Source organism: Panthera leo, chromosome C1, assembly GCF_018350215.1.
Source record: "Panthera leo isolate Ple1 chromosome C1, P.leo_Ple1_pat1.1, whole genome shotgun sequence".
In the NCBI taxonomy this organism is placed as follows: domain Eukaryota; kingdom Metazoa; phylum Chordata; class Mammalia; order Carnivora; family Felidae; genus Panthera; species Panthera leo.
Window position 1 is genome coordinate 161,797,643 of NC_056686.1, and position 21,632 is coordinate 161,819,274.

General features: G+C 36.0%; 2 protein-coding genes and 1 non-coding gene across 5 annotated transcripts in view; 1 reads left to right on the forward strand and 2 right to left on the reverse strand.

Annotated features, from left to right (window-relative positions):
• SCRN3 (secernin 3) overlaps positions 1 to 9,774 on the forward strand; it is a 31,597-nt gene extending 21,823 nt beyond the window's left edge. For all 3 annotated transcript variants that reach the window (XM_042952680.1, XM_042952679.1, XM_042952681.1), the window contains 3 exons: positions 4,546 to 4,708; positions 5,553 to 5,733; positions 9,343 to 9,774. In XM_042952680.1, coding sequence (XP_042808614.1) covers positions 4,546 to 4,708; positions 5,553 to 5,733; positions 9,343 to 9,513 — 515 coding nt within the window. In that variant the 3' untranslated portion in view covers positions 9,514 to 9,774. The remainder of the gene's footprint in view (positions 1 to 4,545; positions 4,709 to 5,552; positions 5,734 to 9,342) is intronic.
• On the reverse strand, positions 2,799 to 2,900 carry LOC122228959. The gene has a single exon (XR_006206841.1). It is a non-coding gene; the product is annotated as a U6 spliceosomal RNA (small nuclear RNA).
• Positions 9,775 to 16,579: 6,805 nt separating the features above from the next.
• Positions 16,580 to 21,632, reverse strand: part of GPR155 (G protein-coupled receptor 155) — a 50,257-nt gene continuing 45,204 nt past the window's right edge. The window contains exon 16 of the mRNA XM_042949171.1: positions 16,580 to 19,506. Within this exon, the coding sequence (XP_042805105.1) occupies positions 19,215 to 19,506 (292 nt within the window). The 3' untranslated portion in view covers positions 16,580 to 19,214. The remainder of the gene's footprint in view (positions 19,507 to 21,632) is intronic.

Genomic DNA, 21,632 nt, shown 5'->3' on the forward strand with positions numbered 1-21,632 from the left:
CACAGAACCTGCTTGGGATTCTTTCTCTCCCTCCCTCTCTCTCAAAAATAAATAAACTTAAAAAAAATCCTTCAATTCCATCCTCTTTGGCTTTTCGAGTATGTAATTAAGTATCAGTGGTCCTACTTCCTTTTTCTAGTAGAATTATACTTTTAGAAATATAAATTTTTTCCAAGCATATAAAACTAGGAAGTCATAGAGGAAAATTGTGGAGAGACTTTCTAAAAAAAAGACCTCATTTTAGTCATACACCAGCTAGCCAGTGAACCAAAGATTGCAGAAAGCTGTGATGGATGGTAGGAGTAATATTCTAGAGTGTGTGTGTGTGTGTGTGTGTGTGTGTGTGTGTGTGTGTGTAAATAACACATCTTCTTTATCCATTTATCAGTTGATGGACATTTGGGCTCTTTCCATATTTGGCTATTGTTGATAGCACTGCTATAAACATTGGGGTGCATGTGCCCCTTCAAAACAGCATTCCTATATCCTTTGAATAAATATCTAGTAGTTCAATTGCTGGATCACGGGCTGGTTCTGTTTTTAATTTTTTTTTTTTTAACTTTTTTTTTTTTTTTTTATTTTTTATTTTTGAGACAGAGAGATAGAGCATGAACGGGGGAGGATCAGAGAGAGAGGGAGACATAGAATCTGAAACAGGCTCCAGGCTCTGAGCAGTCAGCACAGAGCCCGATGCGGGGCTCGAACCCACGAACCGTGAGATCATGACCTGAGCTGAAGTCGGACGCCCAACCGACCGAGCCACCCAGGCGCCCCTGTTTTTAATTTTTGAGGAACCTCTGTACTGTTTTCCAGAGCGGCTGCACCAGTTTGCATTCCCACCAGCAGCGCAGAAGAGATTTCTTTCTCTGCATCCTTACCAACATCTGTTGTTGCCTGAGTTGTTAATGGTAGCCATTCTGTGTCAGTTGGCCATCTGGATGTCTTCTTTGGAGAAGTGTCTATTCATGTCTTTTGCCCATTTCTTCACTGGATGATTTGTTTTTTGGGTATTGAGTTTGATAAGTTCTGTATCGATTTTGGATACTAACCCTTTATCTGATATGTCATTTGCAGATATCTTCTCCCATTCTGTTTATGCCTTTTGGTTTTGCTGATTGCTTCCTTCTCTGTGCAGAAGCTTTTTATTTTGATGAGGTCCCAGTAGTTCATTTTTGCTTTTGTTTCCCTTGCCTCCAGAGACGTGTTGAGCAAGAAGTTGCTGCGGTCAAGGTCAAAGAGGTTTTTGCCTGTTTTCTCCTCTAGGATTTTGGTGCCTTCCTGTCTTACATTTAGGTCTTTCATCCATTTTGAGTTTACTTTTTGTATGGTGTAAGAAAGTGGTCCAGGTTCATTCTTCTGCATGTTGATGTTCTGGTTTCCCAACACCATTTGCTAAAGAGGCTGTCTATTCCATTGGATATTCTTTCCTGCTTTGTCAAATATTAGTTGGCCATAGGTTTGTGGGTCCATTTCTGGACCCACTATTCTGTTCCATTGATCTGAGTGTCTGTTTTTGTGCCAGTACCATACTATCTTGATGATTACAGGTTTGTAATATAGCTTGAAGTCCAGAATTGTGATACCTCCAGCTTTGCTTTTCACTTTCAGGATTGCTTTGCCTGTTTGGAGTCTTTTCTGGTTCCATACAAATTTTAGGATTGTTTGTTCTAGCTCTGTGAAGAAGGCTGGTGTTATTTTGATAGGGATTGCATTGAATATGTAGATTGCTTTGGGTAGTGTCAATGTTTTAACAATACTTATTCTTCTAATCCATAAGCATGGAATAGTTTTCCATTTTTTTGTATCTTCTTCAATTTCTTCCATAAGCTCTCTGATCTGTCTTCCCTTATGAAGACTTTTTTTCCCATGTTGCTTTCATAATCTTTACTTGTCTGTGTATTTTGTGAATTTGACTATGATATTCCTCGTTGATGGTCTGTTTTTGTTGAATCTAATGGGAGTTCTCTGTGCTTCTTGGATTTTGATGTCTGTGTCTTTCCCCAGGTAAGAAAAATTTTCTGCTGTGGTTTGCTCACATAAACTGTCTACTCCTTTTTCTCTCTCTTCATCTTCTGGGACTTCTATGATTCAGATTTTATTCCTTTTTAATAAGTCACTGGGTACTCTAATTTTTGTGTCATGCTCTTTTGCCTTAGTTTCCCTCTTTTTTCTGCTTCATTATTCTTCATAATTTTGTCTTCTATATCGCTGATCTGCTTCATCCATTCTTGCCGCCGTGGCATACAACTGAGATGCAATCTCAAATGTATTTTACTTCTTTTGTCTCCGCAGAAAGGGATTCTCTGGTGTCTTCTATGCTTTTTTCAACCCCAGCTAGTATTCTTATTATCATGATTCTAAATTCTGGTTCAGACATCTTGCTTATATCTGTGTTGAGTAAGTCCCTGGCTGTCATTTCTTCCTGTTTTTTCTTTTAGAGCGAATCCTTCATTTTGTCATTTTGGAGGAAGAAAAATAATTAATAAAAAAATTAAAATTAAAAAATTAAAAGCAACACAAAAAATCAAATAAAGGAAGCTAGATCCTAGGTGCGTTTTGCCTGGTCTTTGAAAGAAGCTTGATAGAATAGAGAAAAAAGGGAAAGAAAAGAAAAAAAAAGTAAAAAGTGTTAAAAAATTTAAAAATGTATACAACAAAATAGAATAAAATGAAATGAGGAAAGTAAAGTAGAATTTAAAAAATTACAAAAAATAAAAACTATAGCAAAAAATTCTTAAAAATTTTTAACGGAAAATAAAAATAAAATGTTCTCTTTCTGTATCAAAGAATAAGAAAAAAAAAATATGGAACACTTCACAAATTTGCATGGCATCCTTGCTCAGGCCATGCTAATCTCTGTATCATTCCAATTTTAGTATATGTGCTGCCAAAGCGAGCACTTAGATGTGTTGCTTTAAATGGCTATTTTCTTGTACCACTTTTCTTTTGATAATGAGAATTTCCTGTTTGAAAGCTTTTAAACCTATTCTGAAAGTCTTCCTGAAAGATCCTTTTTGAATTGTTAACTGTGGTTACCTCCAACCAAAATTGGATGAGGGAACTTTCACTTCTTTACATTCACAGAGCTACATATCTGTGTCAAAGTGCATCAATATCAATCTGTCTGTCTATCTCTCTATTTCCTAGGACAGTGCCTGGCATTTAGTAGATGCTCAATAAGTATTTGTTGGAGGAATGAGAACTAAATAGAGAAAAATCTCATTTTTGTCTTTAGAGAATTTATAATCTAATGGCAGAGATAGAAGCTATACGTGCAAAAAATCAAGAATGCTTATATGAAAGGAAAAGCTTATTTCAGTTCATCCTAATGGTAAATTTTAATTTGAAGGAGTTTGGGGGCACCTGGGTGGCTTAATCTGTTAAGCGTCTGACTCTTGATTTGCCCAGGTCATGATCTCATGGTTCATCTGCTTGGGATCCTCTCTCTCCCTCTCTCTCTGCACCTCCCAAGCTTGTGCTCTCTCTCTTTCTCTAAACATAAATACTTTTTTAAAATGAAGGAGTTTTAATTTGATTCGGGGGGAATTGAGAGTCAAATTTTAGGGAAGAGAATTATGACATGTGAGTAGAAGATATTTGGGCTACGTTTTGGAGGACTGCATTGTGTAAGGGGTAAGATTCTTCATCTTTCATGAGGTAGTTAGATCCTGAACCACATCTTTGAGCATTGATATGTATAGCAAGGAGCAGAGATGTCTGAACGCACGATGGCTTTTTAAATTTTTTGGTGGAAATGCCTTGCAAATATGGTATTCTGAGGCTCTCTGTAACCATGGTCATGTTGTGTTTGCTAAAGAGATAAAATAGTTTCTTTATCTAAAATAAAAAACTCCTTAAAATATCAAACTTTACATATGAAAGCAGAAAACAAAATATAATGCCATCTGTTTTATCACACACAATGGACATTTAAATATTTTAAGTAGTCCAGCAGATTTATGTTCATTAAAATCCCACTAACTAATAATGTGTTTTGTTTCCTTCATTCCCACTCAGGTTACAGTTCACACTTTCAGATAAGAGTATTAATATCAGCCACAGAAATTACAGGAAAAGGAGTATTTTATTTTGTAAAGAATGCCTTGTATAATACTGGAAACCAAGCACTGTATTCTTTTAATATTTGCTTCCCAAAATGGATAGGCTCAGATGATAGTTACTGATATTGTCAGTTCACTGCTAACTAAATACACCTTAAAAATTTTTGTAAGGGCAATGAGATTGAGTGTATTTTGCATTTTTGATTCCTTCTTAGGAAGTTACAGATTTTACCTGATAGTAATGGTTTTGAGATTTAGTGTGTTTTATATTTTTTAAGAAATCTTCCTTATGATAGTGGAATGAGACGAATAGTTATGATACAAGGTTTGTTCGTAGTCAATCTCTAATTTATCCCTATCCCAATATCTAATTTATCCCAATATCTCATGTTATATATTATCAACAGAGAAAGCAGTTCATGATTGCAGCATGTCAACCTGCAAATTCATATGTATTTGATGATTTTTAAAATGATTTTCCTAGGAAATATAACTTTTGAAACAATGATGGAAATTCTCCGAGATAAACCAAGTGGCATTAATATGGAGGGAGAATTCCTGACCACTGCAAGCATGGTTTCTATTTTACCTCAAGACTCCAACCTTCCTTGCATTCACTTCTTTACAGGGACTCCTGATCCTGAGAGGTAAAATCACAAAATACTGTAAACCAACAAGGGGTCAGGGGCTAGGATAGTCATCAGTCTGTTGGTGATTTTGCCAGGCTAACTTTTTCTTACACAAATAGGACAATAATTTTTGGATATATTTTCTGTTCAGGTTGTAGGCTGCCATTTACATATGTGCATTCCTGCCATAACTATTCTCATTTTTTAGGACAAAAATGTTAATAGTTTCTTGTCTGCAGTTATCCTTACTCTCTTTGGCCAAATATATTTAAAATTGTCAAGAAAAGAAAGTAGATGGTTTTCTTTTGCAGATTTCAGTATTATAATATTAGATGGTTAAGAATACTAAGAAGATTAAATGATGTAGTTGTGCTGGATTTAGATGGTTACTTATCCGCTCATATCTAGAAAATATGTGCCTGTAAAACTTAAACTATCAGTAGTTGAAGTTATATCTAAAATTGGATTTTAGATATGTTATAATTGTCTTAAGTCATTAGTGTCTCTCATAGAACTTAATGCACATTACATTGAGAAATGATCTTATATTCTCTCAGTGTTACAGTCTTTCATGTTATTAAAGATCACTTCAAGAAGATGGAGTGAGACTTGAGGCCACTTTATTAATACTGCTGCTGTGATTTCATTCCAGATCCTAATCCTCAATCTGTAACATTGAGGATTTTTCTTACCCTTCAACTATGGAGTTTTCAGTAGAAAATGATGGACTATAATTTCACTGGACACTGTTTCTGTGCCAGGCCCTTCTAACTAGAGGGAATCTTAGAAGATTTAGCATAATGCTAAATATTTTCCTATCCCCACTATCCCCACAAGCCAACTCTATGACTTTTTCTTCTAGATCTGTTTTTAAGCCTTTCATATTTGTGCCAAATGTTTCACAACTATTGGATACCAGTTCACCAACATTTGATCTTGAAGACCCAGTTAAAAAGAAACCACGTTTTCAGTTTAAGCCTGACAGAAGACACCCACTCTATCAAGAACATCAACAGGCATTGGAAGTAATAGACAAAAAGGAGGTATGATTAAATTATATTCTCTGTTTTATCATTAAGAACAGTTTAAAGTGTGATTCAGTCCACATTTTGAACTTTGGATCTTCACCTTTCTTTCCTTCCTTCATGTAAAAATAGGTTTAAAAATAGTTTAGACTCTCTCTCTCCCTCAAAAATAAGCAAACATTTAAAAAAAATAATAAAAGCTTTTAAAAATAAAATAAAAATAAAATAGTTTAGATGTTCAATTATAGTAGAGCTCAAACCAAAGATTTAAAATAATGGTTAAGAATGCACTATGAATCTCTTAGAGAAATTTAGTATATTAAACATAATAACAATACCTAACATTTATTGGGCACTTTTTATACACTCGGCACCATGGTATCATTACGCAAAATAGAATATTTTATTTAATCTTCAAACCACTTTATGAGGTAAATACTATTGTTATCTCCATTTCACTGATAAGGAATCTCCATTTACTGAGACTTAGAGAGTTTAAGTAGCTTGCTTAGTTTATATCTCACACCAAAAATTACAGAGCTACTGGAGGGCAGTTAACATGATCTCTTACATACAAAATGTTCTTAATCAGAGAGCCTCAGATTAATTTTTATTGGAAATGCTTAACACTCCTTAAACTTAATAATGAATTGGAGTCTTTTTTAAAAAATGGTAAGTGCTTATTATTTTTAAATGTAAGCAGTATAGGAGATGAACATCATCCAAAATCTCATCTCTAGAAATAAGCAGATATATTTTTGGGCAGACAGACAGATTGACAAATAATTTTCTAATATCCATACCTCTTCAGCTTTCTTCCCTCTCTGCCCCAGAGATAAAATATAGATTAGAAGGAAATGGAAGAGCTAGCTGGAGGTTTTTTACAGAACCATCAACTGATTCCCTCCAGGGAGGAAAAGATTGGCCATCTTGTACCTTTCCACACCTGTTTGTACCGGCTCCCGATTTCTATTGCTATTATTCCTTTTACTTCCTCGAGATATATACATTTACATTCTTTCTACATAAAATGCATTGTATCAGTTGTCTTCCAGGTAATTATTTATTTACTTTTGTCTGTAGTATTTTTGCACGGTTGCCATTCCCCCACCCGCTTTGCTTACACTTAAAGCAGAGAACTCTGGCTAGACCTCCTGTTTGCTGTGGATTCTTGACACTTGCTTTATCTTGGACTACTTTGTTTTCACTTGTAACTTACTTTTTGTAAGTAGCCGGTGGCATGGAATGAGAGGCAGGCAAGTTGTTCTAGGGGCATTAAGTACACTGATGAGAGCCCAGTCTACCGGCCAGTGGTGTCATCCACTGCGTGGGCTTGGCTTACACTCCTGACTGAGCACAGTCCTGTGACAAATGAGCCCCCTGGTCCTTCTTGCCTTTGCTCAAGTTCCTCAGTGATATGTTTCAAGAGATATGTCTGCTCTGGAGGGATTTTCCCTCACTTCTTCCTGAGCAGCCTCCACACTGCCACTAATCGCTTACTTAGTTCTCAGCATTGTCAGCTTCCTTTCCCCTCAATACTGTTTCTGGAAGGTTGGTTGTGTAGACTTATTATTAAATGCTTGTTAAATTAAAATGCTGATTGACATTTTTCTAAGTAATATTGAAATTAAAATTTAAAAGCTGTTAGTATTTTAGGCTTTATTTAATAGCCATTAAATGTTGATTGACAACAGAAAGTAATGGAGAAACCATAGAACCTGAAGGAAGTGTCAAAGAGCTGGATTCTAGTCTCCTTTTTTTTTTTTTTTTTTACTGAAGTATAATTGACACAAAATGTTAACATTAGTTTTAGGTGCACAATATAGTGATTGGACAAATCGATACATTATGCTATGCTCACCCCACGTGTAGCTGCCATCTGTCACCATACGATGCTATTACAATACCACTAACTATATTCCTTATGTGCCTTTTATCCCCATGGCATTCATTCCATAACTGGACACCTATATCTTCCTCTTCTCTTCACTCATATTGTCTACCTCCTCACCCCCTGTCATCTGGCAACCATCAATTTCTTTGTTCTCTGTATTTATGGGTCTAATGCTGCTTTTTGTCATTTGTTTTGTTTTTTAGATTCCACATATATTATGCAGAATCATATGGTATTTGTCTTTCTCTGGTTCTAGTCTATTTTTATGACTTAGGGAGAGTCAGTGCTACTGGTAGTTTTAATGTACGTTTCTTGATTACTGATGAGGTTGAAAAGCTTCTCAGATGTTTATTAGCCATTAGTATTTCCTCTTAAATGACTTGCCTGTTCTTTTCCTTAGCCTGTTTTTCAATTGTTGCTTGGTTGTTTTTGTCTTTTGCCTCAGAGAGGCAAAACTATATGAATTTTGAGTCTTTGTTATATTGCAGTTTTTTATCTCAGTTTATTATTTAACTTTTTTTTCAGACAGAAGTTTTAAGTTAAGTCCATTACATTTGTTAGTCTTTTCCTTTAAGGCATCTTGATTTCATGCTTCTAGAGGCCTGCTTCATCTCAAAATAAATATAACTTCTGTATTTTCTTCTAGTATGTATGTGTGTGTTTGAAAAAAATACTTAGTTCTTGAATTTTTCTGAAATTTCTTTCTATTTTTTCATGTTTATTTAAGAGAGAGAGAGAGAGCGTGTGGGAGGAGGCGCAGAGAGAGAATACCAAGCTCCACATTGTCAGCGCAGAGCCCAACGTGGGGCTGGAATTCACAAACCCTGAGATCATGATCTGAGCTGAAATCAAGAGTCTGGTGCTTAACTTACTGAGCCACCTAGGTGCCCCTAAAATTTATTTTTGTGTATGTTATGAAGTAGGGATTCTAACTTTGTTTTCCAAGAGGTGACCAATTATTTCAATACCATTTATAGACAAAATATATTTTTTTTCTCACTAATATGTAATGTAGTGTTTCGTCAGAAAAAGTTGATCCAATTTGATTTTAAAGTCCATGTTTAGATTAAGCATCTTTGTTTTGTGGAATTCTGCCCTATAATGGTTCAAATTTTTAAAATTATTCTTACTTTCTAGTAACTTTCTTCTTATATATTTTTTCTCTCAGTACCTACCCTATAACTGGTCATGGTAATTCACCAATAACTTAAAAATTCCTTTATTCTATATGAGTAATGGCCTTTCCCCCGATTCTTGAAACAGGGAGGAATCATAGAGAAAATGTCTTTTTTAGTTGTTCTTTCCCTTGAATACTACTGTTCTTTTTCCTTTGTTTAATCTGATAATATTGATTTTAAATATAGAAGATCCACCTTCATAAAAATATCTTAGCCTCATTTTTCAGCAACCTTCCCCAGACACAATATCATAATTTCAATGGTCCTGTAAATTTTTCTTTTAGGTTTCTTGCTTATAGACTAATCCTATGCAATTATGCTTAATCTTTTCTACTAAAAATACCTAATAAATTGGAGTTAATCCATTAATTCAATATAGAACAAAGATTTTTCCTGAAGAATTTCATTCCGTACTATATCTAAAGAATGAGAGGGGAACCAAACTAGAAGTGGAAACCAGAATGAAAAAAAAAACTTGTCTGTAGAGTGGTTTGGAATTTGGTTAGACTTATATGTGTGTGTGTATTTACTGATTTTTATTTTTTCATTGTTCAGGAAAAAGCCAAAACTATGATGGACAACATGAGGAAACTGGAGAAAGAACTATTCAAAGAAATGGAATCAATTCTTCAAAACAAGCATCTTGATGTTGATAAAATTGTTAATCTCTTTCCCCAGTGTGCAAAAGATGAAATTAGAATTTATAAGTCAAACATTAGTTCTTAGTGTCATATAAATGGTCAACAATCTTCCTCAAAGTCAGAATCTATCACCTTGGTAAATGATATAACCTAGTTTGAGTAGATCTGATTTTTCTTTAATAGCATTTACTTAATGGCCTATTAAAACTACACATAGTCTTGCTGAAATATTGAGAAAGAAAATAACATTGGAATTAGGCACATATATCATGGAATAGCCAGGAGTTATTTCAGGTATTTGTGTGTGTGTGTGTGTGTGTGTGTGTGTGTGTGTGTGTATGTGGTTTTTTTCCAGCCATAATACCTTTTTAAAAATTACAATAATTAAATATTCAATTCTGCATAAAGTATGAAATATTAAAATAATGAATAGGTTTATATTTAGTATATTTATGTATTGTCCTCAAATAATTTTCTCAATTACAGCAAGAAAGTAGATTTTTCTTTAGTAATGGAAAATATTGTTTCTCAAGTAATGAGTTTTTTCTCATAGGCAAATATTAATCATCTCTAACAAAATTTTCTAGATTTATACATTGTCTTACTACAGTGTATTAATCCTGCAAATGTGCTTTTATTAGACACAAACATGCTTTTTGTCAAGACTTGGCATCAGTGAGCTTTTAGCTCTGATTATCAAGCACTTTTTCAGCCATGCACCCTTATAGGCTTTTATGGTAATGTTTTTAGAAGAGCTTGTCTGGGGGATTAGGAAATGGGATAAGGGAACCAAGACCTCAGGAGATACTGTTTCTGTGTCTTGAATCTTTCTCAAATTTTGTTTCTCTTCACTCAGTGAAAACAGCAACAGGAATGAGATAGTGGCAACGAAATAGAATTATTAGTGTATTATGAACATGAAGAACATTATAGTGCATAATGTATTATGAACATTATTAATAAGTAATATTTACCCAAAGTTTATAAAACTTTGTTAAAGTTACATAGAGATTACCAAGACAGACTCAAAGTTGCAACTATAAAACAAAAGAAGAATCCAACTCAACATTATTTATTGGTTTCTAGAAATACCTATTTTAGGTTTTTTATTATATTATCGTATTTATTGGTTGCTATCATTGTAATTAGGATTATTACTAAAGTAGTGGATGATTAAAGAAAATTTCTTTTTTTAAGTTCTCTCATAAAAGCCATAATCTGCTTAGGGGTGCCTGGGTGGCTCAGTTGTTTGAGCATTCGACTTCGATTTAGGTCATGATCTCATGGTTTGTGGGTTCGAGCCCCACCTTGGGCTCTGTGCTGACAGCTCAGAGCCTGGAGCCTGCTTTGGATTTTGTGTCTCCTCTATCTCCCTCTCCCCTGTTCGCGCTCTGTCTCTCTCTGTCTCTCAAAAATAAATAAATGTAAAAAAAAAAAAATTAAAAACCACAATCTGCTTGATTTTGCTCGTCTAATACAGAGCTACCATTACAAGAGAAAAGAGATTTGTCTCAAGTACTCAGTTAATTATGTGTTTGCTTTACAGATGGTTCAGTGAAAGCCTCTCCCCAAATCATGAAGACCTTTGGCCAACCCCCATACACCTCCTTTCTCTCTCTTAATATATGGGGAAACTAAGGGTAAGCAGGCTGTTCATTTATCCAGGGGCACATACTTGAATCTTATTTCTCTTTCTGGGGCTCACATGTTTTCTCTTCCTCCTTTCATACCACCCTAGTCTCAATTAGCACTGTCTCTCACCTGGACAACTGCAGTGAACTGTTCTACACCCATTTTCGTTTTTTTATCTCCATTCACATGGGTCACTGCAGCAGAGTGATCTCTTGGGAATGTAAATCTAATAATAAATTTCCTTCCTAAAACTTTTTAAGAAAATATTTTTTTATAGCTGTTTTAGGTTTAAAGCAAAACTGAGCAGAAAGTACAGAGTCCCTGCATACGTCCTGTCCCACCTCCAACTTTCCCCCCTCTGTCAACATCCCACACTAGAGTAATACATTTGTTACAATTGATGAACCTACACTGACATATCGTTATCACCCAAAAGCCATAGTCTACATTCGGGTTCACTCATTGTACCTTCTATAGGTTTGGACAAATGTTTAATGACGTGCATTAGTGAGTATTATACAGAATAGTTTCACTGCTTTAAATATCCTCTGTGCTCCACCTATTCATCTCTCCCTCCCCCTAATCCCTGACAGCCACTTAACCTTTTTATTATCTCCGTAGTTTTGCCTTTTCTAGAATGTCATATAGTTGGAATCGTACAGTATATAGCCTTTTCAGATTTGCTCTTTAACTTAGTAATATGCATTTAAGATTCCTCCATGCCTTTTCATGGCTTGGGAGCTCATTTCTTTTCAGTGCCGAATAGTATTCTGGATATTTTGATTGCGGATACCCAGTCATAAAACCATAGGTCCTACTGAAGGACACCTTAGTTGCTTCCATGTTTTGGCAGTTATGATAAAGCTGCTATAAACATCTATGTGCCAGTTTTTGTGTAGGCATAAGTTTTCAGTTCATTTGGATAAATACCAGCAGCATGAGTGCTGGATGGTATGGTAAGAGTATGTTTAGTTTTGTAAGAAACTGCCACACTATCTTCCAAAGTGACTATCATTTTGCATTCCACCAGCAATGAATGAGAGTTTCTGTTGCTCCACATCCTTACTTATCATTTGGTATCGTCAGTGTTCGGGATTTTGGCTATTCTTATAGATGTGTAGTAGTATCTCATTGTTTTAATTTGCATTTCCCTGATGACTTATGTTGCAGAGCATCTTTTAATATGCTTAATTGCCCTCTGTATATCTTCTTTGGTGAGATATCTGTTCAGATATTTTGCCCATTTTAAAAATCAGGCTGTTCATTTTCTTATTGTTGAATCTAAAATTCTTTTAAAAAGTCATTGAGATAAGTCCCGGTCCTTAAGAACTATCAATGAGATCTTGCTGATCTGCCCATCTGTATCTTATTATACTTTTGCTAGGTTTTTTTTTTTTTCATAATCCCCTTTATCTCTTTCACCATCCCCCCCACCCACCTCCCCTCTGGCAACCACCAGTTCGTTCTCTATTTAAAAGTCTGTTTGGTGTCCATCAACTGATGAATGGATAAAGAAATTGTGGTTTATATACACAATGGAATACTACGTGGCAATGAGAAAAAATGAAATATGGCCTTTTGTAGCAACATGGATGGAACTGGAGAGTGTGATGCTAAGTGAAATAAGCCATACAGAGAAAGACAGATACCATATGGTTTCACTCTTATGTGGATCCTGAGAAACATAACAGAAACCCATGGGGGAGGGGAAGGAAAAAAAAAAAAAGAGGTTAGAGTGGGAGAGAGCCAAAGCATAAGAGACTGTTAAAAACTGAGAACAAACTGAGGGTTGATGGGGGGTGGGAGGGAGGGCAGGGTGGGTGATGGGTATTGAGGAGGGCACCTTTTGGGATGAGCACTGGGTGTTGTATGGAAACCAATTTGACAGTAAATTTCATATATTAAAAAATAAAAAAAAAAAAAAAAAAATTTTACACACACACAAAAAAAAAAAAAAAAAAAAAAATTAAAAGTCTGTTTGGTTTTTGTTGTTGTTGTTGTTCCTTTGTTTTCTTAAATTCTGCACATGAGTGAAATCATATGGTATTTGTCTTTTTTATTTCACTTGGCATTATACCTTCTAGGCCCATCCATGTTGTTGCAAATGGCAAGATTTCATTCTTTCCTATTGCTGAATAATATTCCATTGTATATATGCATCACAGTTTCTTCATCCATTCATCTATCAGTGGACACTTGGGTTGCTTCAGCATCTAGGCTATGTAAGTAATGCTGCAATAAACATAGGGGTGCATATATCTTTTTGGATTAGTGTTTTTGTTTTCTTTGGTTAAATACCCAGTTGTGGAATTAGTGGATCATATGGCAAATCTATTTTTAACTTAAAAAAGAAATGTTTAATTTATTTTGACAGAGAGAGGGGAGGGGAGGGGCAGAGAGAATCCAAAGCAGACTCCATGCTGTCAGCACAGAGCCTGATGAAGGGCTCGAACTCACAACCCATGAGATCATGATCCGAACCAAACTTAAAAGTCAGACGCTTAACTGACTGAGCCACCCAGGTGCCCCTCTATTTTTAACTTTTGAAGGAACCCCTGTACTGTTTTTGCAGTGCCTGCATCAATTTGCATTCTCACTGACAGTGTAAAGGAACCCTTGTACACTATTGCCTTTTTAAAAAGCTTTTACTCTGCTGCTTTTTTTTTTTTTTTAAGTTTATTCATTTATTTTTGAGAGAGAGAGAGAGCACAGGTGGGGTATGGGCAGACACACACACACAGAATCTGAAACAGGCTCCAGACTCTGAGCTGACAGCAGAGAGCCCAAGGCCGAACTCGAACCCATGAACCATGAGATCATGACCTGAGTTTAAGTTGGATGCTTAACTGATGGAGCCGCCCAGGTGTCCCTGGTCTTTCAGGGTTTTTTAATGTTTCAAGTTATAATTTAAATTAGTTAACATACAGTGTAACATTAGTGAGAATTTAGTGATTCATCACTTACATATAACACCCAGTGCGCATCATAGCAAGTGCCCTCCTTAATACTCATCATTTAGCCCATCCCCCACCCACCTCCCTCCATCAACCCACCGTTCTCTAAAGTTAAGAGTCTCTTTCATGGTTTGCCTCCATATCTTTTTTTCTCCTTCCCCTACGTTCATCTGTTTTGTGTCTTAAACTCCACATATGAGCGAAATCATCGTATTTGTCTTTCTTTGACTGGCTTGTTTCGCTCACTACACTGCTCTTTCAAATCCTTGAATGTGCCCAGCTCCTTCACAATGGCTGTGCCCTCTGCTTGCACCATTCATTTCACATCCTCCTTTTTATGTAAGTAGTTGTTTTTATCCTTTAGAATTTTGCTGAAGCAGGAGTTCCTCAGGAAAGTTTTCCCCATACCACAAGGTCAAGTCTGTTGTTACGTACCCTCAGAGCCACATGTGATCCTGATCACAAGTGTAATTATATGTTTCACATCTGTTTTTCACAGTAAAATAGAAGCTTTATGAGGTTAGGAACCCCACTGTTGTGTGCTCAGTATTCAACATTGTGTTGGCACAAGTTAGAGGCTCAATAAATATTTGTTAAATGAACATTGAAGTGCTGATGGAAATAATGTACCCAGTCCTCTGTAAAGTTGAGCAAATTATTTAGACAATCTATCTGTACAACTTGGTAACCTTTGTTAAGTCTCCGGTCGACCTGTTGCTTTTTTACATATTCAAAATGGGAATAATAACTCCCTAAAGACTGATATTATTATAAGGATATGTGAATTAATTAAGTTTAGGAGACTTTCACTATGTAAATCCAATATGGTATTTGTGTTTTGGTAATTGTGTGGGTAATTAACGCCTTGTAGTATATTTTAGAAAATTTAAGACTTCCCTTTTTTTTAAAATGTTTATTTATTTTTGAGAAACTGAGAGAGACAGAGCATGAGCAGGAGAAGAGCAGAAAGAGAGAGAGGGAGACAGAATCCGAAGCAGGCTCCAGACTCTGAGCTGTTAGCACAGAGCCTGAGCCTGAGTCGGGGCTTGAACCCATGAACCGTGAGATCATGACCTGAGCTGAAGTTGGGCGCTTAACTGAGCCACCCAGGCACCCTGAAAATGTAAGGTTTTCTTAAATTTCAGGTGTTTCTTAGGAGTAAAAAATATAGTTTTTTTTGAAATTAAGCTTTTTTTTTTTTTTGGTTAATCCTTCAATGATATGGTTTATTATTTACCATGATGTAATAAACCAAGGGAATAACTAATAAACTGAGTACTTTAAGAGTCTCATGCTCTACTGACTGAGCTAGCCGGGAACCTTAAACTGAGTACTTTAGAGAAAGCTAGTTTGTTTGATCTTTGTTGAAAACATCAATTTATATATTAATCTTCAACCAAAAAAACTTTTATTTTTAATTCCAGTACAGTTAACATACAGTGTTATATTTGCTTCAGGTGTACAATAGACTGAGTCAACAATTCCATATATTACTTGGTGCTCATCAAGGTAAATATGCTCTTAATCCCGTTCACCTGTTTCACCCAACCCCCCCCCCCCCTTCCCCCTCTGAAAACAATCTGTTTGTTCTCTATCATTAACAGTTTGTCTTTTGGTTTCTTGTTTGTTGTTGTTTTGTTTCTTAAATTTCACATATGAATGAAATCATATGGTATTTGTCTTTCTCTGACTTAGTTTGCTTAGCATTATACTCTCTAGATACAACCATGTTGTTGCAAATGGCAAGATTTCACTTTCTTATGGCTGAATAATATTCCATTGTGTATACACACACACACACACACACACACACCTTTTTTTTTTTTTAAACGTTTTATTTATTATTGAGAGATATAGAGAGACAGAGCAGGCGCATGGGAGGGGCAGAGGGAGGAGGAGACACAGAATCCGAAGCAGGCTCCAGGCTCTGAGCTGTCAACACAGAGCCCGATGTGGGGCTCAAACTCACAAACTGCGAGATCATGACCTGAGCCAAAGTCAGACGCTTAACCAACTGAGCCACCCAGGCGCCCCTACCTCATCTTCTTTATCCATTCATCTATCAATGGACACTTATTGGCTATTGCAAATAATGCTGTAATAAACGTAGGGACACACATCCTTTCAAATTAGCGTTTTCGTATTCTTTGGGTAAATACCCAGTAGTGCGATTACTGGATCATATGGTAGTTCTATTTTTAATTTTTTTCTGTTTTTAATTTTTTATGGAACCTCCATATTGTTTTCCACAGTGGCTGTACCAGTTTGCCTTCCCACCAACAGTGCAAGAGGGTTCCTTTTTCTCCACATCCTCACCAACACTTGTTGTTTCTTGTGTTTTGATTTTAGCCATTCTGACACGTGTGAGGTGACATCTCTTTTGATTTTGATTTGCATTTCCTGATCATGAGTGCTGTTGAGCATCTTTTCATGTGTCTGTTGGCCATCTGTATGTCTTCTTTGGAGAAATGTCTGTTCATGTCTTTGCCCATTTTTAATTGGATTGTTTTTGATGTCAAGTTGTATAAATTCTTTTATATATTTTTGGATACTAACCTTTCATTGGATATATCATTTGCAAATATCTTCTTCCATTCAGTAGGCTTTTAGTTTTGTTCATCAACCAAAAATTTTACCCTAGAAATAATTATTCAGCCTCGAGTTTTGGAAATTTAGTTCCTACTTGTAACATTTATGAAAAATAGGTACTACAGAGTGAGTGTGTTCTTTTCTTAATTAATTACTTCAGGCTTTCTCATACCAATCATAGAAATTTATCATTCCGCATTTTCCTGAAGAATGGTGATGATATTTCTGATCCTGAACTGTGTTTCCAACCATCAGACATCACTTGACTACCTATGTCCAGTGGTCTAAAGTAATTTAATATTTAACATCATATTAGAATTGATGGGGCAAACACTATTCTGTATAGCAAAAATGTAAAATAATAGTTTTACATCCCTCTTGCTTTTAGAAACTGTCATTAGTCATTATTCTTAAAATGCCAAGCACACTTTACCTTATTCTGAAAATATTGAAGTTTAAACAAAAGCTAGTCATGGAATTATTCAGAACAAAGAAAAGAACAACTGACCGTATTGAATATTAGCCTAAAAGGGGTAGATTTGTTTTTTTAAGTAATCTCTACACCCAACATGGGGCTTGAAACTCACGACCCCAAGATCAAGAGTCACATGATTTACCGACTGATCCAGCCAGGCACCTAAAAGATTTTAGATAGATTTTAATCAAAATTCTATCAGATAATTTTCCCAGCTGTGACCTTGCATATTAAAAATTATGAAATATGTGAAAAGGACTGTAATGTCATATTGATTCATTAATAAAAAGTGCTTACTGAGTGCATAATTGGGCAAGGCCCTGTGCAGATAGATCCCAGAAGGTCATGAAGAACAGAACAATCTCAGGAGACCCATTTAAGAAAACACTGAAAACTTACAGAAAAGACCTCTATGATGGCTTCTGCGTTTTTCAGATTACTCAAAGAAGATGTTGGCAATGCAAGTTAAAATAGGTATTTTATTGAGAAACTTGCTTTGTCACTGAGAGTAAAAGTTACAAATATTTTCATTTAATAAAATTAGCGTATCCATAACCCTAAAAATATCCTTTAAAAGCCTTTGTTATCTGAAACCGCAGATCATTCTGGTCCAGGGTTTTCTCTTAGTGTTTCCTATGGAAAAAGATGCTGCTTATTCCCTTCATGCAAATAATAGAACAGGTGTAGTATGATTTGTTCACAAAACAAATTCTCCAGTTTGAGTTGCCTGCATGCATGTGAATTAATATCCGTATTGTTGTAACTGTAAAAGTCTCCTGGTATAACAATGAGGCTTTATGCTTACTCCTGAGCGTTCTGAGAGTTATAATGTGGTCAAAAAAAAAAAACAAAAAAAAACAAAAAAAAGTCTTGCAGCAAGACATTTCTGCTGAAAAAAAATCCCCATTCCCTAATCATAACGTAAAGTTGGTACAGGTTAATACTACACAATAAAGTGTAATTTACTTGTTAAATACACTAGGCTTCCATGCAGGTTTTTTAAAAAATTACATATTTGTTGCATTAAAAGAGCAATGATTTAAGTCTATAAATTATTTTCTAAATGGCTTTTACATGACACACTAAAAGTATGAGAAAAATAAATACTAGAAACATAGTTTAAATAAGGTAAACCAGCACTGACACCTAATAATTAAGTAGAGGTTCAAAGGTCATGTGAATAGATCTCTTTTTAATTTACTGAAGATAAAGCTTATCGGAGGGCAACACTGAATAACTTTCAAGTTTGTAGATTTTTTATACATGGACACTTTAAGAAGACTAAATTCTAGATGTAAAAGTAGGGTGTTAGGCTTAACATTTTTAAATCTTGGCTTGAACTATATAGCTTTTTCTCTTTAACTGCAGGGAAGAAGGGAATGGGGCTATCCTTCTGCACTGTGGTGCTTTCTGCAAACACCAGAATCGATACATGGCAACAGATTTGTTGATAAAATTTGAACAAATCTGCTGAAATTATTTGCAGTACAAATGTTAAAGATTATACCTCTGTGGATGGATTTTGGAGATAATATTTATGGTGGTTCTTATTCGCCTCCTAATGACACAGATTAGTACTTTGGATAGAAAAGCAGGAAAAGATGAACTTTAAAAAAAAAATATTGCTTCTAGTTTTTAAATGAGTACTATTTGTTAAGAAAACGGGGAAAATAGAATAAGAAGGTCTTTTATCAGAATCACTAAAATTCTTTTTCAGGAGGTACTATCAATAAGTGCAAAGTTGTCATAATTTAAGGTCCATTTCCTGCCAGCAATATACCTGCCAAATTTGGCAATTTAAAGCAATAATAAATTGGATGTTCGTCTTGAAATTATAGCAAACGGCTGTGGGGAGCAATGTTTTAAAATGTTGGCATAACTAGTTTATAGTAATTATCATATTTATTATCAGAACTTTACATTTTGATTTGGTTTTCTCTTTTTCCTGTCAGTTTCCTGTGTGTTTTACAAACACACGAAGTCACAGAATGTTAGCATGGGGTAGGAACACACCTCGTCAAATTTTACAGAAGAGGCAACTGAGGTTTGGAGAGGTTACGATTTGCCCAAGGTCAGACAGCTATTAAGAAACAGATCTGGGGCCAGAATATGGCCCAGGGTTGTCTCCTTCATAATTTAGGTCTTAGGGGATGGGGATGAATGCTCGATCTCTTTATATCTTTCCTGTGGGGGAGTGTTGGCATTAACAGCAGGAGGACTCTGTTCAGGACTCTTTTGAAGAAATCTGTAAAACAAGTACTCATCCCGAAATTCATACTCATTGGTTATGTGCTGGATGACTCCTCCTTGCACCAGTCTGTCTCCATATATCACAGCTTCCCCACGGTCGGAGGCAAGGCCGACTTCAATGAGCCAGTTCACCAGGTCACAGCCACAGAAGGTCCCAGTAGACGTCTTTGCACCACACCTGTATGTCAAAGGAATGATTCACCCATATGTTCTGTAAACCTGGTATCAGCACTGCATGATAGAGGACAAGCAAGGAAAAACAGGAGACAGGGAAACACAGCATGATAGTTAAAAGTGTGGCAGGAATGAAACTCTTCTGAATATAAAGGGTTTGTTAACTCATCCAACCCTAGAAAGACCCACCAGGGGAAAAAAAAATGCCAACAATGCTTGTGAAAACAGAAACATGTTTAAAAAAAAAAAAAAAAAGAGAGACAATGTAAATGCATCTACAAAGAAGCATTCTTTTTTATAGTAGCTGGCTGGCTATAACCTGATCTATTCTGTAGACAGTTGAATATTACTTATTTTATGATATACTCTTAGGTATAATAAGTAATTGAATAGTCTTAGGTATAATAAGTAATTGAACATTAAATGATATGTTTTTATGAGCTCTTAAAAAGTGACTACTTTCACTAAACTACTCAAATCTCACTTCATTATTTTCTGTTTATCACACTGCCCACAAATAGTCTTTCTTCTTGCCTTCATCAGCAAGACAATCTTCCTGATATTTGTCAGGAATTTGGCGCATTAGGAAGGAAGGAAAGAATAAGTGTGATCTGTCTTGCCATAAATCTAAGGTCTTTAAAATGTGCTTTGATTATGAATCTATTTCTTGATTATTTAAAATTTGTCTTCCCAATGCAAATGTGGGGTGCCTCAGGTACGAATAAATAAACAAGAGGAAGAGAAGTGTGAAAGAAGCAATTAAATGAACTCTTAACATTTTCATACAAATATGCAATAGACAACATGAATCTGCCCACAAGCATCAGTCAAGCTGTAAAACCTAAAGTGCTTGACAACAGGAAACAGTGAATGAAAATCAAGACGAGATGAGAAGTAAGTGACAAAAATGTTAAAGCGTTTAACCACTAATGAATATAGGGTTTCACATAGAAATTAGAGAAGAGGCTAATATCCATGAAGGATCTTCTCAAGTACATAAGTCAAAATGTTTTAACATCAGTAGTTTGCTTACTAATAAGATATCTTAATTTATGCTTTACAACTACAAACATCACCTGGAATATTATGACCTCTGTCTGATCCTTCTCCCTGCTTGCTGGTTTTTAATTTATAGCCCAACACCTTATATCCCTGACACCAACTGGAGAATATTTGCTTCCCGATGACTGATCAGGCAGCTACAACCACAGCCCACGGAACTGCACAGGGTGGCAGAGAATGTGCCACCCTACAGGTCACAGGGCAGCACCACTACCAGCCAGCACCCATTCGGCCACCTGGGCGCGAGGCAGCCTGCCAACTGCAAGCGCCGTGCTTCCCACCTACGCAATCACAGTGGGCCTGGCAGAGCTGACGTGGAGCACCCTTTCTTCAACTCATTTCATTTCATTTCATTTCATTTCATTTCACTTCACTTCACTTCATTTCATTATTATTTGTTGAAGTTTATTTATTTATTTTGAGGGAGAGAAAGAGAGCACAAGCAGGGGAGGGGCAGAAAGAGAGGGGAGAGAGAGGGAGAGAGAGAGAGAGAGAGAGAGAGAGAGAGAGAGAGAGAATCCCAAGCAGGCTCCATGCTGTCAGCACAGAGCCCAAGGCGGAGTTTGAACCCACAAACCGTGAGATCATGACGTGAGCTGAAACCAAGAGTCAGGTGCTTAACCGACTGAGCCACCCCACCCAGGAGCCCCCCTTTAATTTTAAGAAGCAACTGTAAATTGTTGAAACTGTCCATTAGTGGAACTTTGAAATAATTTTGTTTGGCTCTTTAGCTAACTTTTCTTCATAGTTTACCATTTCTAGAAACCGGGCTAGGACCCTCGTACAGATTTTGCTATCCGATTCAAAAACATGCCATCTAATTTTAAAGAAGAGGAAAATTAAGGTTTAGACAACTGAACTTGCCCAATGATGTCGCATAGCTAATAAGTAGCAGATTTAGGAGCTGACTTCTAGTATCAGTGCCCAGTGAGTCCCCTTTCCACTAACTGTCCCAGGCTACCTGTTTCTAAACAAATATAGTGGCAGAGGATATGTGTACATATATCATCCTGAATGGCAATTTCAAATTGGCAGCTATAGACATAAAAGGACAGATTTCATTTCATT